The sequence below is a fragment of the Apodemus sylvaticus genome, chromosome 10 (genome assembly GCF_947179515.1).
Source record: "Apodemus sylvaticus chromosome 10, mApoSyl1.1, whole genome shotgun sequence".
Lineage (NCBI taxonomy): Eukaryota > Metazoa > Chordata > Mammalia > Rodentia > Muridae > Apodemus > Apodemus sylvaticus.
In genome coordinates this window covers 24388029-24410777 of record NC_067481.1, presented here as the reverse complement: position 1 = coordinate 24410777, position 22749 = coordinate 24388029, and the positions used below count along the sequence as shown (strand labels likewise).

The 22749-nt window shown below is 49.3% G+C and overlaps 1 protein-coding gene and 1 long non-coding RNA gene across 2 annotated transcripts; one reads left to right on the top strand and one right to left on the bottom strand.

Moving 5' to 3' along the window:
• Window positions 1–7705: 7705 nt before the first annotated feature.
• LOC127693341 (uncharacterized) lies at window positions 7706–16555 on the bottom strand. Its single transcript, XR_007979687.1, has 2 exons — window positions 16496–16555; window positions 7706–9356 (listed from the first exon to the last, which is right to left on the bottom strand). It is a non-coding gene; the product is annotated as an uncharacterized LOC127693341 (long non-coding RNA).
• LOC127693338 (gasdermin-A-like) lies at window positions 16066–20901 on the top strand. The gene is made up of 4 exons (XM_052194102.1): window positions 16066–16594; window positions 17095–17209; window positions 19159–19232; window positions 19432–20901. The coding sequence occupies exons 1-4, from the start codon at window positions 16445–16447 to the stop codon at window positions 19672–19674; spliced, it is 582 nt and encodes a 193-aa protein (XP_052050062.1). The 5' UTR covers window positions 16066–16444; the 3' UTR covers window positions 19675–20901.
• The last annotated feature ends 1848 nt before the right edge of the window (window positions 20902–22749 follow it).

The window sequence follows — 22749 nt, the reverse complement described above, 5'->3', positions numbered from 1 at the left end:
CACACCGCTGGGATCCACCTCTGCCCATGCGCACATGTGTGTGTGTGTGTGTGTGTGTGTGTGTTCCATATCCTTAGAGCCTTAGAGAAGCAGAGGTGCTTCCGAGTCACAGGAGGCCATTTGAGCTCACTCTATCCTGCCTCCTGTGTACTGGGACCAAGCTCTGCATGTGCGGCCAATACCTGTGGACAGTAGAGAGGAATCAGCAGGCTCGTGCTGATGGACACAAAGACAAGGGCAGATTCTCAGCGGCTCTGCCGCCTGTAGGCCCTGACCATGCAGGATTTTTTTTTTCAAACAGGATTTCTCTGTGTAGCCCTGGGTGTCCTGGAACTCACTCTGTAGACCAGGGGGACCTAGAATTAAAAAATCCACCTGCCTCTGCCTCCCTAGTGCTGGGATTAAAGGCATGTGCTACCACTGCCTGGCCACAAGCAAACTTTCAAACACTTCATTCTGTCTCTGTCCCAGCTACAGAAACACCTGCCTGGCATCTTCCCACCCGCCCCCTTATCTCTTAGGAAGCCAAGGCCCAGGGCCTGAGGCAGGGAACTTCAAACAGGTTGATGCTGTTCTCTTCTCTGGAAGTGGAACAAAAATGGGTGGGGTCACTGAGGCAGGGAGGGTCTGTGGGAGCATACATCCCTGCCTCCATGGAGACATAAAGCAGCCAGTCCTGGTAAGGGACAGTCAGGCATTCTAACCTGTAGACAGAACAGGCGCTGGTTCCTTACCACACACCCGCTGCCGGACAGGACCCAGCATCACTCCATCCCTGGTAAGACCGATGACAGCTGAGAAGGCAGGGGGAGAGTCTGGGGATCTAGGGGAAAGGTTGGGGTCAAACGGGCATGGGATTTCTTATCCTTTATCATGGCCATAAAGTCTCCGTGGATTTCATTGAGGGTAAGAATCATGATAGGCCTTAGAGAGAAGAGAGGGTAGCCTTTGAGTGCCTCTCTGGTGAGGGGGTAGGTACTTCTAGGAACACTCAGTTGATCTCTGGAGGGACATATGCCATCCCAATCCTTCTAGGAACAAAGGCCAAAAAGAATATTGTTAGACGGCAGGATAGCCCCACACATCTGTGTGTGCACCTCCTGTTTCCCTGCCTCTGTCAAGTCCAACAGAAAGGTGAAGCCCATGGAGGCTAGCTGGTATGTCTGACCTCTTCCACCCACCAGAAAAAATCTGGGTGTGGCTACGGGATGCCCAGGTGAGATACCTCAACTTCAAAGACAAAGACCTAAAATGTCAAACTTCTGGTCCTTGCAGGTTGCACATCCTCTTGGACCCTCTCCCCACACCATGTCTCTCAGGACCACAGTCACTCTTTCTATCCTGCTGTCCAGACGCGGTGCCTGGTGCTGATGCTGGCGAGGTGACTGAGGCCCATTTCCTGCGTTCCTTCCCCCCCCCCCCAAAGACTGAACTGCAATGGAAGAGTCAGAAGTTTATAGTAACTGTTCCTTACAGACTGTGTCCGTCCGATGCTCTGCTCCCACAAAACAAGCTTCAGACTGGCTACATCCACACACCTAGGGAACCCTGTCCCAGTAGACAAGGGGTGTGGCAGGACAGATGTTCATACTAGGCTCTGGCCATGGCCTGGCTCAACCGGTGACCTGACTTTTAAATAATTAAGTAGTGGTGGAAGGAAGCAGGTGAGGCCTTGAGGGGCCGGTAGGGGAAGGAAAGGATCTTTCACAAGACACCCAGTAAGCATTTAAAGAGTTCTGAGTGTAAAGCACTCTACTACATGCTGGTGTACCTAGAATGTCTACATCCAAAAACCTTGAGGTGTAGGAGGGTGAAAACTACCATGTAAGAGTAATTATCCGGGGATAGAGAGATGGCTTAGAGGTTAAGAGCAATGGCTGCTCTTCCAGAAGTCCTGAGTTCAATTCCCAAGAATAATTATTCAGCCAGGCAGTGCTGGCACACCCCTTTAATCCCAACCCTTGGGAGGCAGATGGAGGAGAATCTCTGAGTTCAAGGCCAGCCTGGTCTACAGAGTAAACTCCTAGACAGCCAGGGCTACACAGACAAACCCTGTCTTGAAAAACCAAGAACAGAAGAGTAGCTACCCAATGCAGGAAGCAATAGGCGCATGGCAAGCATTCGGCTGGATTTGCAGCCAGGGAGGGGCTTCTGGTTGGGGATGTGAGGCAAATCCTCATGCAGCAGGGGTCTTGGGTTTAGCCTTGAAGGAGGGGTATACATTGGTCTTGTAGGGAAAGAAGGGCCTTACTGAGACATGCAGGTGACATGTCTCAAATCCAATAGCCAGTGCGCAGATGCAAAGGGGGGACAGATGGAGGGTAGACCCCAGAGCAGGTGGGGGCCAGAAACAGGTCAGGGAGCCCAACCAGCAGACACCAGGGAGAGCCTGACTCCCTGATGCTGCTCTGAGCTCTGGTGTTGTCCTGACTGATCTGACCAGGTGGAAGAAGTGCATTAGAGAGAGGAAGGTGGACAGAACTGGGACACACTGTCCCACTATCAGACAGAAATAAAATGAGGATGAGCTGGGAGGCGTGGCCGGGATGCAGGGGCCATGGCCAGGATGTAGTGAGGAGTGGGCTCCAGGCTTATTACAGACAATGATGAAGTGGGTTAAACTCAGCAGCTGACTGCAGGGTGACAGATTTGTTAAAGATGACTGACTCTGAGTCTTGATCTAGGTTGTGTCACTACAAGACATTAAAGGTGACAAACAGGAATACCAGTGCCAGGTAGTAATGTGGGGACGGTCGTCAGCTCCTTTTGTGGCACAGCTGGAGAACCACCTGAGACTGCTCAACAGGTCACAGGGAGAGCGACAGGAAGCTCAGAGAGGTCGGGGTACAGATGCACATGGGGGGGGATCAGGTTGGGGGTAAGGAAGTTGGAGAACGCTTGGAAAGAGGAGGCAGAAAAGCAGAATCTCGGGGACTGGAGAGGGGACTCAGTGGCTGAGAGCACCTGCTGCTGACCCGAGCTCAGTTCCCAGTTCTCACTCATTAGTGAGCTCACAAGTACCTGTAACTCCACCTCCAGGGGTCTGATGATTTCTTCTTCAAACCACACACACACTCATGCACACACACACATATACATATTCAAACACACACACTCATGAAAAGACACACACACATACAAACATATATTCAAACACACACATTCCTGAGAACACACAAACTCTCTCTCTCTCTCTCTCTCTCTCTCTCTCTCTCTCTCTCTCTCTCTCTCTCTCACATACACACACACACACACACACACCACCACCACCACCACCACCGCCACCAAAATCTCAGATATATCAAGGTTCCAAATCAACTGGAAAAGGGAAGTGAGATCGTATGTATGTGGGTTAGGAGCCAGAAAGACAGGAGCAGAAGCAGTGTGCAACTGGAAGCCAGGATGAGACAGGACGGCACAGGAGGGCAGGAGAGCCAGTGTGGTCCACATTTAGGGGATCACACAGTTAAGTGAGTGAGAGTCACTGTGATTTCAGCAGAGTGAGATTCAGATGGGGGATGAAGACTCAGACTCTGAGTATGCCTCACCCTTTGAGTCTTTTCCCAGTAAGTGGAGAGAAATAGGGTAGTGATTTGAGGGAGAATTCAGGAACAAAAGCAGACTTTGTTAGGACAGAGGCATGGTTTCTCCAGAAGCAAAGGGGAGGAGGAAGTGCCAGGTGATAAGCCTCCAGCTGTTTGCACAGTTTATCTCAGCACCCCAGGAGGTAGCTGGCCTCATCTCTGTTTTATAGGTGAGGCACCTCAGACTCCAAGCAGCTGCCCCGCCAGGGAGCAGAACTCTGCGTTTGCACTGTGGCCTGAGCTGAGCCCTCTCTGCTTCCCTGGCACCAGACTGTCTAGGATTGACAGCTTAAAAAAGCAGACACTGTGGGGCATAGTGGTGCACACCTTTAGTCCCAGGGTTTGAGAGGCAAAGGCAGGTGGATCTCTGTGAGTTCAAGGCCAGCCTAGTCTACACAGGACAGCGGGACCCTGTCTCAAAAATAAAATACTATAAAGCACCGGTGGTTGCACTGGTGAGGAAATGCAGAGTGTGGTGTCTTCCTGCTTTTCCTGCCTTAGGAAACTGTCAGCAGACCACCCGTTCCTGAAGGAGATGCGGGAAGGAAGTGGGAACCTGTACATGGTGATGGAGGTTTTAGAAACCATTCAGGAAGTCTTTCTGGAGGGAGCTGACAGAGCAAAAGTCATCTTGGATCCCCCCATCTTTGCCCAAATAAAACTACAGATTTGCTATACGCAGACACAGATAGAGACAGAGACAGAGAGAGAGAAACCACACGCACTGTTCTTTACTCACTGGTACCCAGCAGGGCAGTCTCCATATGCCACAGACAACACAGAACAGGTGAAGAGCTGTAGGATTTGTCCTCACCCTCCCTCCCTCTCGTGCCAAAGCTGAAGAGCAGAGCTCCTGCCTGGTATGGTGGTACACACCAGTAATCCCAACACTCTGAAGGCAGAGGCAGGAGGGTCATGAGTTCAAGGTCAGTCTAGGCTACTTGGGATCTCAGGATGAGGGCAGCTGATCTCAGAAAGTCCTTACTTATAGATGAGTCACACAGTTAAAGCCCAATAGAAACAAGTGCATCTCTTATAATCTATACATCCATCTGGTGAGTGTGTTCAAGAGGAATGGGATGGGATTGGGAGCCAGGGCAGAGACAAGGGAAGACTCTTGAGTAAGATAAGAATGGGGCAGCTGGTGTCGGAAGGAGGAATCTGGGATGTGGGGCAGGATGGATGATACACAGGCAGGTGCTAGAGCAGGTCTGCCCAGTTCCCTTGTGCCGTCCAATCCAGAAGCAGGCATTGCTCGGTATGGAATAATCACTAGAAATGGATGGGAAGGGGGCTGGAAAGATGGCTCAGCAGTTAAAAGCACTGACTGTTTTTCTAGAGGTCCTGAGTTCAATTCCCAGCCACACACAGTCATCTGTAATGGGATCCAATGACCTCCTCTGGTGTCTGAAGACAGGGATGGCATACTCACATACATAAAATATTAAGAAATAAATAAATAAACAAGCAAGCATCTGTTTCAGCAGCACATGGTGACCCCTAACTGCAGATCCAGGGACTCTGATACTGTCTTCTTGGCACACTTACATACGTGCAAACAAACACTCATACACACAAAATGAAAATAAATAAAATAAGAACGTTAAAGTTCTTACAGAGCTAGGTGTAGCCATCTCAAGTGTAAGCCCAAAACTCAAGAGGATTGTGTGTTTAAGGTTACCCTTGGCTACACAGACAGATTCAACACACACACACACACACACACACACACACACGCACGCACACACAGACACACACACACACACACATATATATATATATACATACATATACACATATGTATTTTCTTTCAGATGCAATTTAAATTCTTGCCTATATTTCCCTGAACCTAAGAGAGGCTCAGAAAATAAAAGTCCTTGCTAAGTAAAACCTGATGACCTGAGTTCACTTTCTGGATCCTATATAAAAGTTTAAGGAGATTCTGGACTCCAAAGTTCTCCTCTGACTTTCACAAGTGCATCATGACATATGTAACTAATCCACAACACATACACACTCTCACACACACTTACATCACACACATTCACATGCACATTCACATGCACCCACACACACATTCTCTCTTTATCTCTCTCTGTCTCTGTCTGTCTGTCTGTCTGTCTGTCTGTCTGTCTCTCTCTCTCTCTCTCACACACACACACATACACACACGCACACAAATTCTCTCTCCCTCTCTCTCTCCCTCTCTCTCTCTCTCTCTCTCTCTCTCTCTCTCTCTCACACACACACACACACACACACACACACACACCAGCTCTGATAACAAGTAAACTCCGAGGAGGAGGTCTGGGATGTAAAGAGGCCAGGACATCTGCCTGTGAAGGCCGACAGCCCAGGGCCAGGCCTGAGCAGAGTCTCCTTCCCTCCTCCTTCCTTCTTTGAGCCCAGAGCTTAGGATCCCATGACTCAGCTTGGGGAGATGGTGCAGTAAGGCAGAGATGAGGTGGAGGGAGGACAAGGAGCATGACAACAGGCTGGGGAGATGTGCATGGAGGAAGGACGCCGAGAGAAAGGAGAGAAGCCGGAGTGAGGTCCGAGGGAAGAACTCACAGGGAGACCTGGGGACTGTCAGGAAAGATGGACGCAAGTGTGAGTTCGCTCAGCTGCTGCTCTGTAGATATTTCAAGGATGAATGAGACAAGAAACCTTGTCAGCAGACACTGGAGGAGGGTAGACTCTAGGAAGAGACTCCCAGATGTCTGACCCAGGTAATGGTCGGTTGGGCCACCTTCCCAGAGATAATTACGAGATGGGTGTTTGCACAACCCCCACATTATATACAAGAGCTCAGATGCCCTACAGTGTAGTGGTTTAAAGAAACAGAGACAGAGGCAGAAATCTAGGGGGACAGGGAAAAGAGGGTTGTATAACACACACACAACATTTCTGCACATTTATGCTTACATACAAAACCCTCCCGCACATCCAGCCCTCCACTCCGCCTCTCCTAAGGGAGATGGACACTGGACAGCAAACAACTAGAGCTGTCTATGGGGCCAAGAGCTGTGCCAGAAAGGACAGAAGTGGGCGGGGTCGGAGCCAAGAAAAGGGGTGAGGGGTGGGGACCAGAGAGGCCGGGCAAAGTGTGGAAGGAGGCTTTGAGAAAGTAGAGTAATAGAGATTTATGGTGTTTTGTGAATGTGATGATATGTGAATATGGCTTTGTAGTAAATCACATAAACTGTAATCTAGAGACCTGCCCATGTGTGTAGAATCCTCTTTTAAACAGTTTCCAAGGAGCAAATAGAGAAAGGTAAGAGGGGCTGGAGAGATGGCTCAGCAGTTAAGAGCACTGACTGCTCTTCCAGAGGTCCTGAGTTCAATTCCCAGCAAGCACATGGTGGCTCACAACCATCTGTAATGGGAGCCAATGCCCTCTTCTAGTGTGTCTAAGGACAGCTACAGTGTACTCACATACATGAGAGAGAGAGAGAGAGAGAGAGAGAGAGAGAGAGAGAGAGAGAGAGAGAAAGAGAGAGAGAGAGAGAAAGAGATTCCTGAAAGACCTACAGTGAGACAGGTGACTGCCCACAGCATGCACCTTGAGCTGTCTGTCATCACACTGCTGGGATCCACCTCTGTGTATGCGTGCGTGCACACATATATTCCATATCCTTAGAGAAGCAGAGATGCTTCAGAGTCATAGGAGGCCATTTGAGCTCACTCTCTCCTGCCTCCTGTGTGTACTGGGACCAAGCTCTGCATGTGTAGCCAATGCACTTTTACAAGTAGAGAGGCAGGAATCAGCAGGCTCATGCTGATGCGCACAAAGATGAAGGGCAGGTTCTCAGCTGCTCTGCCGCCTGTAGTCCCTGAACATGCAGGAGTTTGATCAAGCCCGCTCAGTCAGTCAACAGGTTCTCCAGCACAGGAGTGAGGATTGAAAAGAAAGAGATAGGGCTGGAGAGATGGCTCAGCAGCTAAGAGCACCAACTGCTCTTCCGGAGGTCCTGAGTTCAAATCCCAGCAATCACACGGTGGCTCACAACCATCTGTAATGGGATCTGACTCCTGGTGTGTCTGAAGATAGCTACAGTGTACTTATATATAATAAATAAATAAATCTTTAAAAAGAAAAGAAAGAGACAATTAGACAAGACTGCAGCATGACCCCAGTCAATTCTGAGACTGAAAGCGGGTTTAATAATTTCCAATCCACTTTTATATCAATTTAATTACATGCAGGAATTAAGATCAATAGTAGTACAATGAGGAACAAGTAAGACAGCAAAATTGTCAAGGCAATAAGCAAAGTCCCACAATCACTCCAGTGACCGTTTTTCCTAAGGGTGTGTAAGAATGAACAAAATACCTGAGCCTACTTCCTTGTCAAAGGCCAAAATCTTGCCTGAAGCCTGCTTCTTTTATTTCAACCTAAGATTAAAATTATTGCCATAACCTACTTCCCTATTATGTCCTAATGTCAGATTCCTGATTGAAGCCCTTGTCCTTGGCCAATGTCAGGTTCCCGCCAGGCAGCACGGCATCTCAATGAGGCTCTCTACCAGATTTCTTGCTTTCTTTCTTTTTTTTTCCTTTGGTTTTTCAAGACAGGGTTTCTCTGTGTAGCCCTGGATGTCCTGAAACTCACTCTGTAGACCAGGCTGGCCTCAAACTCAGAAATCTGCCTGCTTCTGCCTCCCAAGTGCTGGGATTAAAGGCATGTGCCACCATTGCCTGGCCACAAGCAACCTTTCAGTCCCCACTTCTTTCTGTCTCTGCCCCAGCTACACAGACACCTGCCTGGCATCTTTCTACGTGCCCCCTCATCCCTTAGGAGGCCAGGGCCCAGAGCCTGAGGCGGGGCACTTCAAACAAGTTGAAGTTGATACTGTTCTCCTGGAAGTGGAACAAAAAGGGGTGGGTCTTTGAGGCAGGCAGGGTCTGTCAAAGCCTACATCCCCGCCTCCACAGAGACATAAAGCAGCCAGTCCTGGTAAGGGACAGTCAGGCATTCTAACCTATAGACAGAGCAGGTGCTGGTTCCTCACCACACACCCGCTGCCGGACAGGACCCTGCATCACTCCCTCCCTGGTAAGACCGATGACAGCTGAGAAGACGGGGGACATTCTGGGGATCTAGGGGAAATGTTGGGATCAAACGAACATGGGATTTCATATATTTTATTATGGCCATAAAGTCTCCATGGATTTCATTGGGGGTAAGAATCATGGTAGGCCTTAGAGAGAAGAGAGGGTAGCCTTTGAGTGCCTCTCTGGTGAAGGGTAGGTACTTCTAGGTACACTCAGTTGGTCTCTGGAGGGACATATGCCATCCCAATCTTCCAGGAACAAGAGCCGAAAAGGATATTGTAGACGGCAGGATAGCCCCACACATCTGTGTGTGCACCTCCTGTTTTCCTGCCTCTGTCAAGTCCAACAGAAAGGTGAAGCCCACAGAGGCTAGCTGGTGTGTCTGACCTCTTCCACCCACCAGAAAAAATCTGGGTGTGGCTACGGGATGCCCAGGTGACACCTCAACTTCAAAGACAGAGACCTAAAATGTCAAACTTCCGGTCCTTGCAGGTTGCACATCCTCTTGGACCCTCTCCCCACACCATGTCTCTGGACCACAATCACTTTCTATCCTGTCCAGACGCGGTGCCTGGTGCTGATGCTGGAGAGGTGACTGAGGCCCATTTCCTGCCCTCTGGGAAGTCACAGTTGAGAAGGCGAGGCAGTCAGGTGAACAGGCAGTCTCAGTAACAAGATGAATTAGCAGGTGTTTCAGAAGCGGATATACACGGTGTCCTGGGAATACAGGCAGAGTCACCAAAGTGCCCAAAGGGGTAAAGGTGTGAGCAGGTGACCTGAGTCGCGTCTTATAGGACAAATATGAATTCTTTCTATTGGAAAGGGGATTTATCATAAGCAGAACTAACAAAGGCAAAGAAATGAGCGGGAGAGGAATTAGGAGACCTGCCCACTTACAGCCAAGTTGTTAGGAGGTGGGGGAGGGAAGTGCAGGGCCGAGCAAGTGTGTCCTTGTCCAGGGAAGGGCGGCTGGGGAAGCTGCCCATCTCTGACTGCCCGGCTCCTGGGAATGGTGGCGGTTGCTTCCTGTCCCTAGTGTCCCCAGGTCCTAGGATCATCTGTCCCTTAGTGTGAGAGGAAGCCTCATTTCCCCTGCTGATGACATGCTCTAGCTGGGTGCTGTGGCTGTAAAGACATGAACAGGGAATGAGAAAAGAAGCCCTTGGCAAAGGGGAGGGCTGGCATCTTGTGCCAGCCGTGTGAACTCTAGAGCTCAGAACTGTCCATCAGAAAAGACGGACTCCTTGGACTCCTGTGAGATCCAACGTCCAGGTGGTACTCACTGTCTTCCGCCAGCTCTGGGGAGTGAAGCCCGGTGACAACCTCTTTACAAAGTCCTTACCGGGTCTGGATGACCGCGGCAGTCACCTTGACATTCAGTGTCTCTGTCTCCCTCTCTCTGTCTCTCTCTGACTCTCTCTCTCTGTCTCTCTCTGTCTCTCTCTGTCTCTGTCTCTCTCTCTCTCTCTCTCTCTCTCTCTCTCTCTCTCGTGTGTGTGTGTGTGTGTGTGTGTGTGTGTGTCTGTTTTTCTCTGTCTGCTTCTCTGTCTGTCTCTGTGTCTCTGTCTGTCTCTGTGTCTCTGTCTCTCTATCTCTCTCCGTCTCTCTGTCTCTCTGTCTCTCTGTCTCTCTCTCTCTCTCTCTCTCTCTCTCTCTCTCGGTATTTTCAAAACAGGATTTCTCTGTGTAGCCCTGGCCTGGCCTGGAGCTCACGTAGGTGACCAGGCTGACCTCGAACTCAGAAATCCACCTGCCTCTGTCTGCCAAGTGTTGGGATTAAATTGTGCACCACCACTGCCCAGCATTCATCTCTTTCTCCACAGAGACAATGACTATGTTTGAGAATGTCACCCAGGCCCTAGCTAGACAGCTGAACCCTCGAGGGGATCTGACACCTCTAGACAGCCTCATCGACTTCAAACGCTTCCATCCCTTCTGCCTGGTGCTGAGGAAGAGGAAGAGCACACGGTTCTGGGGAGCCCGCTATGTCCGCACCGACTACACTCTCCTGGATGTGCTGGAGCCTGGCAGCTCCCCAGCAGGTCAGCCTCTCAGGTGGAGCTGGGCTCTGAAGGACCCTGTCCGGCTAGGCCCAGCCACCTGGGCCACAAGGAAGATTCTCAAGCTCTTCCCCCACCCCCACCCCCACCCCCGCATGGTTAGGTGTCTCTAAGCCCCAAAGTTCTCTCTAGGGGTGCTTACAAGTGGGGACACTTCCCAGCTAAGCTCCTTCTGTCTTTTCCCTCCCGCAGACCCAACAGACAGTGGGAACTTTAGCTTCAAGAATATCCTGAATGCACAGGTGGATGGAGGTGTGGACATGCCATCAAAAGTGAAGGTAAAGGGGACCGTGGGCCTGTCACAAAGCAGCACACTGCAGGTGAAGACGCTCAGCGTGGCTCCCAAGGCTCTGGAGAACTTGCACAAGGAGAGGTGAGAGAGGACAGGGACAAGGGGCTGCCAGGACGCCATGGTTACTGAAGATGCTTTGAATGACAGGTGGAAGGGTGGACCCCGCCCCCTAACCTTTACCAACCCCTGAAGAGAAGTCCCAAGGGTGGGAAAAGAGCTCTGTGGTGAGGAACCTCAGTTCTCTTTGCTATAGCGAGATGGGAACAGAGGACAGGCCCTAAAGTTCCTTCACCCCGAAGACTGAACTGCAATGGAAGAGTCAGAAGTTTATAGTAACTGTTCCTTACAGACTGTGTCCGTCCGATGCTCTGCTCCCACAAAACAAGCTTCAGACTGGCTCCATCCACACACCCAGGGAACCCTGTCCCAGCAGACAAGGGGTGTGGCAGGACCGATGTTCATACAAGGCTCTGGCAATGGCCTGGCTCAACCAGTGACCTGACTTTTAAATAATTAAGTAGTGGTGGAAGGAAGCAGGTGAGGCCTTGAGGGGCCGGGAGGGGAAGCAAAGGATCTTTCACAAGACACCCAGTAGACATTTAAAGAGTTCTGGGTGTAAAGCACCCTACTATGTGCTGGTGTACCTAGAATGTCTACATCCAAAAACCTTGAGGTGTAGGAGGGTGAAAACTACCATGTAAGAGTAATTATCCGGGGATGGAGGTTAAGATGGCTTAGAGGTTAAGAGCAATGGCTGCTCTTCCAGAAGTCCTGAGTTCAATTCCCAAGAATAATTATTCAGCCAGGCAGTGCTGGCACACCCCTTTAATCCCAAGCCTTTGCAGGCAGATGGAGGAGAATCTCTGAGTTCAAGGCCAGCCTGGTCTACAGAGTAAACTCCTAGACAGCCAGGGCTACACAGAGAAACCCTGTCTTGAAAAACCAAGAACAGAAGAGTAGCTACCCAATGCAGGAAGCAATAGGCGCATGGCAAGCATTCGGCTGGACTTGCAGCCAGGGAGGGGCTTCTGGCTGGGGATGTGAGGCAAATCCTCATGCAGCAGGGGTCTTGGGTTTAGCCTTGAAGGAGGGGTATACATTGGTCTTGTAGGGAAAGAAGGGCCTTACTGAGACATGCAGGTGACATGTCTCAAATCCAATAGCCAGTGCGCAGATGCAGAGGAGGGAGAGATAGAGGGAACCAGAAACAGGTCAAGGAGCCCAACCAGCAGACACCAGGGAGAGCCCGACTCCCTGATGCTGCTCTGAGCTCTGGTGTTGTCCTGACTGACCTGACCAGGTGGAAGAAGTGCATTAGAGAGAGGAAGGTGGACAGAAACACACTGTCCCACCATCTGTCAGAGAAATAAAATGAGGATGTGAGATGGGAGGCGTGGCCGGGATGCAGGGGGCGTGGCCAGGATGTAGTGAGGAGTGGGCACCAGACTTATTTCAAAGGATGATGAAGTGGGTTAAACTCAGCAGCTGACTGCAGGGTGACAGATTTGTTAAAGATGACTGACTCTGAGTCTTGATCTAGGTTGTGTCACTACAAGACATTTAAGGTGACAAACAGGAATGCCAGTGCCGGGTAGTAATGTGGGGACGGTCGTCAGCTCCTTTTTTGGCACAGCTGGAGAACCACCTGAGACTGCTCAACAGGTCACAGGGAGAGGGACAGGAAGCTCAGAGAGGTCGGGGTACAGATGCACATGTGGGGGTATCAGGTTGGGGGTAAGGAAGTTGGAGAACGCTTGGAAAGAGGAGGCAGAAAAGCAGAATCTCGGGGACTGTAGAGGGGACTCAGTGGCTGAGAGCACTTGCCGCTTTTGCAGAGGACTCAAGTGCAGTTCCCAGTTCTCACACATTAGCGAGCTCACAAGCACCTGTAACTCCAGCTCCAGGGATCTGATGATTTCTTCTTCAAACCACACACACACTCATGCACACACACACACACATGCACACACATACATTCAAACACACACACACTTGTGAGTACACACAAACTCTCTCCCTCTCTGTCTGTCTCTCTGTCTCTGTCTCTCTGTCTCTCTCTCTCTCTCTCACACACACACACACACACACACCACCACCACCACCACCACCACCACCACCACCACCACCACCACCACCAAAATCTCAGATGTATCAAGGTTCCAAATCAACTGGAAAAGGGAAGTGAGATGGTATGTATGTGGGTTAGGAGCAGAAGCAGTGTGCAATTGGAAGCCAGGATGAGACAGGACGGCACAGGAGGGCAGGAGAGCCAGTGTGGTCCACATTTAGGGGATCACACAGATTGGTGAGTGGGAGTCACTGTGATTTCAGCAGAGTGAGATTCAGATGGGGGATGAAGACTCAGACTCTGAGTATGCCTCACCCTTTGAGTCATTTCCCAGTAAGTGGAGAGAAATAGGGTGGTGATTTGAGGGAGAATTCAGGAACAAAAGCAGACTTTGTTAGGACTGAGGCATGGTTTCTCCAGAAGCAAAGGGGAGGAGGAAGTGGAGAAGCCAGGTGATAAGCCTCCAGCTGTTTGCACAGTTTATCTCAGCACCCCGGGAGGTAGCTGGCCTCATCTCTGTTTTATAGGTGAGGCACCTCAGACTCCAAGCAGCTGCCCCGCCAGGGAGCAGAACTCTGCGTTTGCACTGTGGCCTGAGCTGAGCCCTCTCTGCTTCCCTGGCACCAGACTGTCTAGGATTGACAGCTTAAAAAAGCAGACACTGTGGGGCACAGTGGTGCATGCCTTTGGTCCCAGGGTTTGAGAGGCAAAGGCAGGTGGATCTTTGTGAGTTCAAGGCCAGCCTGGTCTACACAGGACAGCAGGACCCTGTCTCAAAAATAAAATACTATAAAGCACCGGTGGTTGCACTGGTGAGGAAACGCAGTGTGGTGTCTTCCTGCTTTTCCTGCCTTAGGAAACTGTCAGCAGACCACCCATTCCTGAAGGAGATGAAGGAACTTGGGGAGAACCTCTACGTGGTGATGGAGGTGGTGGAAACCATCCAGGAAGTCACTCTGGAGAGATCTGGCTGGGCAAAATTCTTCTTGGATTTCCCTGTCATTGTCCAACTAGGACTACAGGTTTGCTATACACAGACACAGATAGAAGGAGACAGAGACAGAGAGAGATAGATCACACACCGTCCTTTGCTCTGTGGTACCCAGCAGGGCACTCTCCATATGCCACAGACAACATACAACAGGTTAAATGCTGCAGTCCTTACCCCTCCCCCACTCTCCTGCCAAAATTGAAGAGCAGAGCTCCTGCCTGGTATGGTGTTACACACCAGTAATCCCAGCACTCTGAAGGCAGGGGCAGGAGAGTCACGGGTTCAAGGTCAGTCTAGGCTACTTAGTAAGATCCCAGGATGAGGGCAGTTTCCTGCTCTCAGAAAGTCCTTACTTTATCCTGCCCCTTCCCTAATGGATCTCAGAGAACTCACAGATTTTTGTTGTGTAATCCTAGGGATCCGTGGACCAGTATTTAACCATCCCCAAGGGCTGTGTCCTGGCCTACCGAGTGAGACAACTGATAGTCAATGAGAAAGATGAGTGGGGTGAGCAGAGACCAGCATGTTCTCGCCTCAAGATAAGGGTTGCCTACATCCGTGCAGTGGCATCCTGGGCCTCTCTTGCAATGTGGGGGAAGGGGGGCGGGCAGACAGCATCTTATATTGCCCATTGCAGGAGACAGAACAAAGGTTGCTCTAGGTGAAGGAGACCTGAGTTCCAGGTGTCTCTGGGGAAGCTGTGGGGAGTGACCTAAAAGCCAGATTAGCACAGCCTCTGACCTCAGGAAGCCCGAGGAGGACATAGATCCTGACACCAGCACTGGATTGGTGATGGGGGGAGGGGGCTTCTATTGTAGTCGAGAGCTTCCAGCTTCCAGCAGTAAAGGGGTAAAGAATTAGATGGGCCATTTGAGGAGCTTTGGGTTTGAGGCTGAAGAACGAAGGGTGTGACAAGCTGGCAATGACCATCTGATGTCTTCTCTTGTCCCTTACAGACATTCCACACATCTACAACGACAGCATGCAAACCTTCCTTGAAACTCCTAAGATCTTATCTCGCAGTCTTGAACTCTCCACTGCCCAGATATCTGGTAAAGTCTCCCACCCTAAATTAGGAGCAGCAGCTCCTATAATCTACCCCCAGAGCATCTGCTCTTGTTTCCTGAGTCCTCAGACAGAGGTGTGGGATATAAACACTGCCCAGAAGGAACAAAGAGACAGAGGCCAAAGCACAACCAGAAAGAGAGAGATTTGGAGGCAGGGCATGTTCCAAAGTTGCACTGGTGGGCGTGCTCACAGATTCTCCATGTTTTCTTAATGCTGCCGGTGAGGCTGTCTTGGCAGTTGCTTTTAGCAAAAGGCAGCAAAGAGTTTGTCGTGACAGATGCTCTTTTTTGTGTTTTCAGAAAAGCCAGGAGAAGGGAAGTTCATACCTAACTGTTCCTTTTGTTTCACAACTTTCTTGACTCAAGTTCAAAACCTTAGTCCTCCTCCCTCCTCCATGGGACTGACCTGGAAGATGGTGGGACAGATCTCAGCAAACAGCTGTCCCTCGACTACAGCAGAACTTCCAATAAGAAGTTAGGATAAGAATAACAAGTTCCAATAAAAACAATAGAAAGGAGAGATCTGTAGACAAGATGGGCAGGAGATCTGTTGCCCCAGACCTTTGTTGTCAAGGGCCTCGGGTTGCTGTAACCTGTTCCACATGTATCCGCTGTGAGTAACTAGGGCAGCTGGTGCTGAGTCACCCGGCTGCTGGTGACACCAGTCCAGCCTGAGTGCCCTTTTCACATTGTATCAGTTCTTTTTCTTTTACTTTTTTTAAAGATTTATTTTATTTATGTGAGTCCACTGTAACTGTCTTCAGACACATCAGAAGAGGGTGTCAGATCTCATTACTGATGGTTGTGAGCCACCATGTGGTTGCTGGGACCTGAACTCAGTACCTCTGGAAGAGCAGTCAGTGATCTTAACTGCTGAGTCATCTCTACAGCCCCTGTATCAGTTCTTCTGGTCCATTTGTGCCTCCTGGAACTGGAAGAAAAGGATTCTGGGATCTCAGAGAGGCGGTGCTCTCTCGGGCTCCCTATGAATGACTGCCATTCTGAAGGACGGTGTTCTTATCTGACTGCTCACCTCTTATTTTCTCAGTGATCCAGGCATCTGATGTTGGGGTGCTAACAGTAGTGTGGTTAACTGTCATAGTTGAAGGCAGGGGGTCTAGCCCATGTCTTTGCTCCATCCTTCATAACAAGGCTTTAGCATAACTTCATAACCACACCCCTTGGTAAAGAGGAAAAGTCAGATTCAAGCTGGAAGCAGGGTACTGGGTCTGAGGAACGTGTCCACGAAGCCTACAGACCGCATGTTCAGGGTGAGAGGGCACCAGATGAAGGGGTGCCTGACACATTAACTGTCCCCCTAGGGGAGATGCACAAAGACTTCAAGACATTGAAGGAAGAGGTTCAGCGAGAGACTCACCAAGTGGAGAAGTTGAGTCCAGTGGGGCGAAGCTCCCTCCTCACTTCCCTCAGCCATCTCCTAGGAAAGAAGAAGGAGCTCCAGGACCTGGAGCTGAAGGTGAGAGCCCGGAACACAGGAAGTATGGAGGAAGGGGAGTGTGGGGGGTGGCGGCCATTGCAGACGGGAGGGGAACTGGCAATGGCACAGTGACCAAAGGCTGCGGAATAAACAGCAGATATCCTTCCCAAGGCTGCCCAAGTGCGCCCCCGCTACTCGGCTACCACTGGCCCCCTTGTCCCTACAAAAGAGCACCATTACAGGGTTCCCGGAAGTGGTGCGCGCCCTCTGATAGCCATAGGTACCCACAAGCCCATGGCGCCATCTGCTGGATAACAGCTTGAACTTTCCAGAGCTCAACCCGCAGAGACCAAGGAGCCTCCTAATGTGCAGCACTTTCTAGGACCTGACCACAGACACACACACACACACACAAAACAAAAACAAAAACAAAAAACACAGGGAGTAGAAGAGAGTCAGCCTCCGCTCAGAGATTACTGTGTACCAAATGCTAGGTTAGACCTTTATCAGAAATATTAGTCACCCAGTCTTCCTCACAGCTTGCAGGGGCTCTAGACAAGGGACACAAAGTGACCCTGGAAGCACTCCCCAAAGATGTCCTTCTGTCAAGGGACACTATGGACGCCATCCTCTACTTCCTTGGGGCTCTGACAGGTGAGTGAGACGTGAGTGGGATGGGTTTCTTTCTGCTGTAAGAGTAAATCGTGTGAATGAATTCCCAAACGAATGAATGAGTGGGTGCCAGGTGGTTTATAGGACAATAGTGTATGTATGCATGTATGTATGTATGTATATGTATGTGTATATATATGTATGTGCATGTGTATGTATATATGAGTATGTGTGCACATATGTGTATATATGTGCGTGTATGTGTACATATGTGTGTATGTATGTATATGTATGTGTATGTATACACACACATGCACAAGGCCCTGAGTTCTATCCAGGTACTTGAGAGAGAGAAAAAAATCATCACCAAATCAGTTTCATTCCTAGGGTTTAATTTGGTCCCTTTTTTGTTGTTATTGGTGGTGGTTGGTTGGTTGGGTTTTGGTTGGGAGGGGTTGTTTGTTTTTTCAAGATAGGGTTTCTTTGTATAGTCCTGGCTGTCCTGGAACTCACTCTTTAGACCAGGCTGGCCTCAAACTCAGAAATCTGCCTGCCTCTGTCTCCCAAGTGCTGAGATTAAAGGCATGCACTACCACTGCCCAGACAGTTGGTCCATTTTTATTTTTATTTTTTGTTACCCTTTTTCAAACTTTCTGCTAGGGGCTAAGTCCATCACTTCCATATTGCTGCTTGCCTGAAAGCTTGCCTGCCTGTTAGCCTGCCTGCCTGTTAGTTTTAATTTCAGAGTCACTACTCTTCTGATCTTGTGCCTGTATTTTCTCCTTCTCTCTGAATGTCACATTTTCCCACTCAAAAGTAAAAACTAGTCCTTTAGACATAAGCTGAGATGTTTGCTACTTTGTCCAATGACCCTAAGGGCTCAGTGAGTAAAGGTGTTTGCCACCAAGCCTGACAATATGAGTTTGATTCCCAGATGCACATGGGGTAGGACTGGCTCCCTTTGTATACACACATGGTGTGCACCTGAGTGTGTTTGAACACATACATATGTGAGTGTACACACAACATATACACACATACAAGTCTCTGGGAAGCTAGACATACTGAGGTACACCTTTAATCCCAGCACTGGAGAGACAGAGACTGGAGGATCTCTGACATCAAGGCCAGCCTGGTCTACAGAGTGAGTTCCAGGACAACCAGAGCTACACAGTGAGACACTGTCTCAAAAAGAAAACTTGTGGGTGGGTGGGGAACTTTCTGTCAAATGCCAAGCCCAAAGGAAGCCCCTCAGCTGTGGCTATCACAGTGTGGTAGGTCGCTCATGCCTACAATCCCAGCACTCAGGGAACTGAGGCAGGAGGATGACTGTAGAGCTGAGGCCACACTGGGTACAGAGTCCCTAACTTAACCTGGGTTACAAAGTGAGATTCTGTCTCAAGAACAAATAGAAAGCACATGACTTCCCCAAAACTGCATCAAAAGATCAGAATTTGGGTTGGCTGTTGTTTTTTAGATGAGGTCTCATTATATAGCCCTGGCTGGCCTGGAACTCACTATGTAGAACAATCTGGCCTCGAACTCGCAAGGGTCCATATACCTCTGCCTTCCAAAATGCTGAGATTAATGATGTGTGTCACTTTACCCAGCCAAAATCACAACTTCCCCCCCTTCCCTTCTCCCTCTTGCTCTAGCCCATAGCTTTTGTATTTGTTTCTCATTATAGATGGTTGTGAGCCACCATGTGGTTGCTGGGATTTGAAGAGCAATCTGTGCTCTTAACTGCTGAGCATCTCACCAGCCCACATAACTTTTTTAAGTTAATGGCCAGCAAAGATGTATGTTATAGAGCAGGTGTTGGATGGTAGTATGGTTGGATGGACAGATGGACAGATGGGTGGATGGATAGATGAGTGGATGCATGGATTAATTGATCAGAGTGTGCTAACAGTATTTGGAGTCTAGTTCCCTCTATACCAGCAACATATTGATTTTTGTTTTGTTTTTTTCTTTTCTGCTTTTCCCTCCAGTGCTAAGTGAAGCCCAACAGAAGCTTCTAGCAAAATCTGTGGAGAAAAAAATCCTACCAGTGCAACTGAAGCTGGTGAGAAAAAGTGACAGACACTGGGGTAGTTCCAGGGGTCGGGGTGTCAGACCCCTAGAACCTGTGGGAACATGCTCACAGGTCCCAGACTTAAACCTAGAGAAAAGTCTTCTGTCCCTAGATGCTCAGGGTAATCCGCCTGGTGGGAGGGAGGAAGGCTTTCCAGTTCCTCATATCTGAACACCTTGGTCCCTTGCAGGTTGAAAGCACCCTGCAGCAGAACTTCCTGCAAGATAAAGAGGGTGTTTTCCCCCTGCGACCTGATCTGCTCTCCTCTCTCGGGGAGGAGGAATTGACCCTAACAGAAGCTCTGGTGGGGCTGAGCGGCCTGGAAGTCCAGAGATCAGGCCCCCAGTACACGTGGGATCCCAACACTCTCCCGGACCTCTGTGCCCTCTACGCTGGTCTCTCCCTCCTTCAACTGCTAAGCAAAGGTTCCTAATGCACCTTCTCCCTGCCTCCCTAATGCCTTCCCAGCCTTACTGCGCTCTATCTGTAACACTCCAAGGCACTAGACAGCCTCCAGCCTGAGGAAAACTGAAATGCCAGGTCGTCCACCAAGTTCCTCCTGCCTCACCATCTTCTCCTTCTGTCCTCCAGCTCAACACCCACTGAGCCCATCTCCTGATGCTTAAATCCTGAAGATACAGAAGCATTCAAAACCTTACATCTTTGAGTCACTTCATTAAGGGGAGGCGGGGGAGGCCTGGAGTGGTGATGGTAGTGGCACAGGCCTTTAATTCCAGCACTAGTGAGACAGAGGCAGGTGAATCTGTTAAGTTCGAGGGCAGTTTGGTCTATAGAATGAGTTCCAGAACATCCAGGCTACACAAAACAACTCTGTCTTGAAAACAACAACGACAACAACAAAACTACATTTATTTCCTAGTCCAATCCTTCCCATGTATGCCTCCAAAAAATAATAATAATAATACTGGCCTCACAAGGAAAACATTGTGTCAATCGTAGGACAAGCTGTCTTCTGGTTTGTCTGTAAAGTGAATTGGTCATTTATCCCAGGTAAAGGAACAGACAGTATCCACATGTACACGTTACTGCTCACGCCTTTCCTCAGGCACGATGGGAAAGGCTCCAAGAACTCAGAGGAGTTAGAATTCAGAACGTCTACTTTACATTGTGAAGATCATTCATGCTGTGTGACTTCACCAAAGAGCCCATGTTCTCCAGCCCTGGCTGAGGGGTTGGGAGAAGGAGAGAAAGGTGTAGCAGACTATGATACAAGCACAAAGCAAAACAATAAAATTTCAAGTTGGTTAAGTAGAAAATGAAGGTGAGATCCTATCTCAAAAAAAAAAAATTAAATTAGAGGAAGAGGGAGGAGAGGCACCCAAGAATAAGACCTAAACGTTTTAATCAGGGTCACGGTTGGGAGGTCAAAGGACTCACGGGAGCTGCATATCAGATATCCTTCATATCATACATTTACATCACAACTCATAACAGGAGCAGAATTGCAGCTATGAGGGAGCAATGAAAATAATTCAGTGGTTGGGGTCAGCACAGCACGAGGAAGTGGATTAAGGGGTCGCAGCAGTGTCAGGAAGGTTGAGAACCACTGCTGCTGCTTTAGTTTGGTTTTCAATCCTCAGCTCAGGGTGGGCGTGGAGGCAGTAGCATGGACAGGCTCGGCCTGTGTATTATGATCTCATTAAACGTCTGGGTTCTCATCACCCTCTGCCTAAAGCTGGCTTTGAACATTTGTCACCAGTCTTGTTTATTTACATTTATGGGGGGGAGCATGTACGCCATGGTATGCTGTCACAGGTCAGAGGACAACCTGTGAGAGTTGGTTTTCTCTTCCCATCCCATTAGGATCCAGGGATTGAAGTCATTCAACAGCCATGGCAGCAAGGAGAACCCTCTCACCGTGCTCCCTCAGACATCTCTGCCTCCTCTTCCCTCTTACATGCATGTGTACATGTGCACAGCTTGTGTGCCTCACACTCTCAGAGAAGACGAGAGGGTTGGATCCTAGGAGGGAACTGGGGTATAGACGGTTGTGAACCATCATGTGGGTGCTGGGCTCGAACCCAGGAACCCTGGAAGAGCACCCATGTCCTTAACCTCTGAGCCATCTCTCCAGCACATGCACCTGCACACACACACACAAACACACACACACTATTTTTAAACCATTTTTTAAAGATTTAAAGATTTATTTATTAGAATACTTTTTTAAAAGATTTATTAGTATATCTAAGCTGTCTTCAGACACACCAGAGGAGGCCAGAAGAGGGCGTCAGATCTCTTTGCAGATGGTTGTGAGACACCATGTGGTTGCTGGGATTTGAACTCAGGACATTCAGAAGAGAAGTCAGTGCTCTTACCCACTGATCCATCTCTCCAGCCCCTTTTAAACCATTTTTTTATGAGTAGAATCTATCTCCAAGACTTCAGGCCCCAGGAGTTAGAATCTCCCCCTCCTTACCCACCTCCTTGTCCAGGTCAATTCCTTCACACAGCAAGAACTCATGACCAGCTGTCAAAAACTGGGGGCTGGAAAGATGGCTCAGTGGTTAAGAGCTCTGCTCTTCCGGAGGTTCTGAGTTCAAATCCCAGCAATCACATGGTGGCTCACAACTATCTACAATGAGATCTTATGCCCTCTTTGGGCTAAGTGTACTTGCATATAATAAATAAATAAATCTTAAAAAAAAAAACAAACTTCAGAGTTAGCCATCCTCCGCATTCTCAGCATCTTCTGAAACCTTGTTCTCTGCTGATTTGTCTCCCTGTAATGTAAACTTCATAGAGAGATGAGCTAACATGTCAACCATCCAGAAGGGTAACTTCTTTGATTGGCGGGATGAATAACAAAACTGATTTCTTTTCTCCTTTTACTGTTCCCACACCTGCAGTCCGAGTGTCTCATGTGGGTGCTTTACTAAGTTTATCCCTGTGCTCACTGGAAAGTTCTGTTCCTTGTTCCCCCAGCCCTGAGGGGTGGGGTGAGAGGACCCACTTAGATGAACAGGTCCAGATGTATGCCCCAAAACTGGAGCACACACTTCTGCTTGGCAGCTAGTTAACACAGAGTTATTTGTCACAATAGAAAAGAAATAATTAAAAAGACAAGTAGGGACAGCAGCAGCAAGGTGGCTCAGCAGGTGAAGGTCCTTGTCACCAAGCCTTGTGACCTCACTTCAGTTGCTGAACCCCTCATGGCGGAAAGAGAGACCTTCTGAAAGCTGTCCTCTGACTTCCACACGTACATCGTGGTAAAGTGCCCCCCAAACTGAATAAATAAATAAACGTAATTTTTAAAGGATATGCTGGGCTGATGGCTCAGTGGTGAAGAGCACTGATTGCTCTTCCAGAGGACCCAGGTTCAACTCCCAACACCCACTTGGCAGCTCACAACTGTCTGTAAAATAAAGAGCCAGGCAAGGCAATGATGGTGCATGCCTTTAATCCCAGCACTTGGAAGGCAGAGGCAGGTGGATTTCTGAGTTCGAGGCCAGCCTGGTCTACAGAGTGAGTTCCAGGACAGCCAGCG

Bases quoted from the DNA above. Each gene is read 5' to 3' on its own strand.
- LOC127693338 (XM_052194102.1), top strand. From the start codon at position 16,445: ATGCACAAAGACTTCAAGACATTGAAGGAAGAGGTTCAGCGAGAGACT. The intron at 16,595-17,094 runs GTGAGAGCCCGG...TCTTCCTCACAG, and splicing joins TCCAGGACCTGGAGCTGAAG to CTTGCAGGGGCTCTAGACAA. The intron at 19,233-19,431 runs GTGAGAAAAAGT...GGTCCCTTGCAG, and splicing joins TACCAGTGCAACTGAAGCTG to GTTGAAAGCACCCTGCAGCA.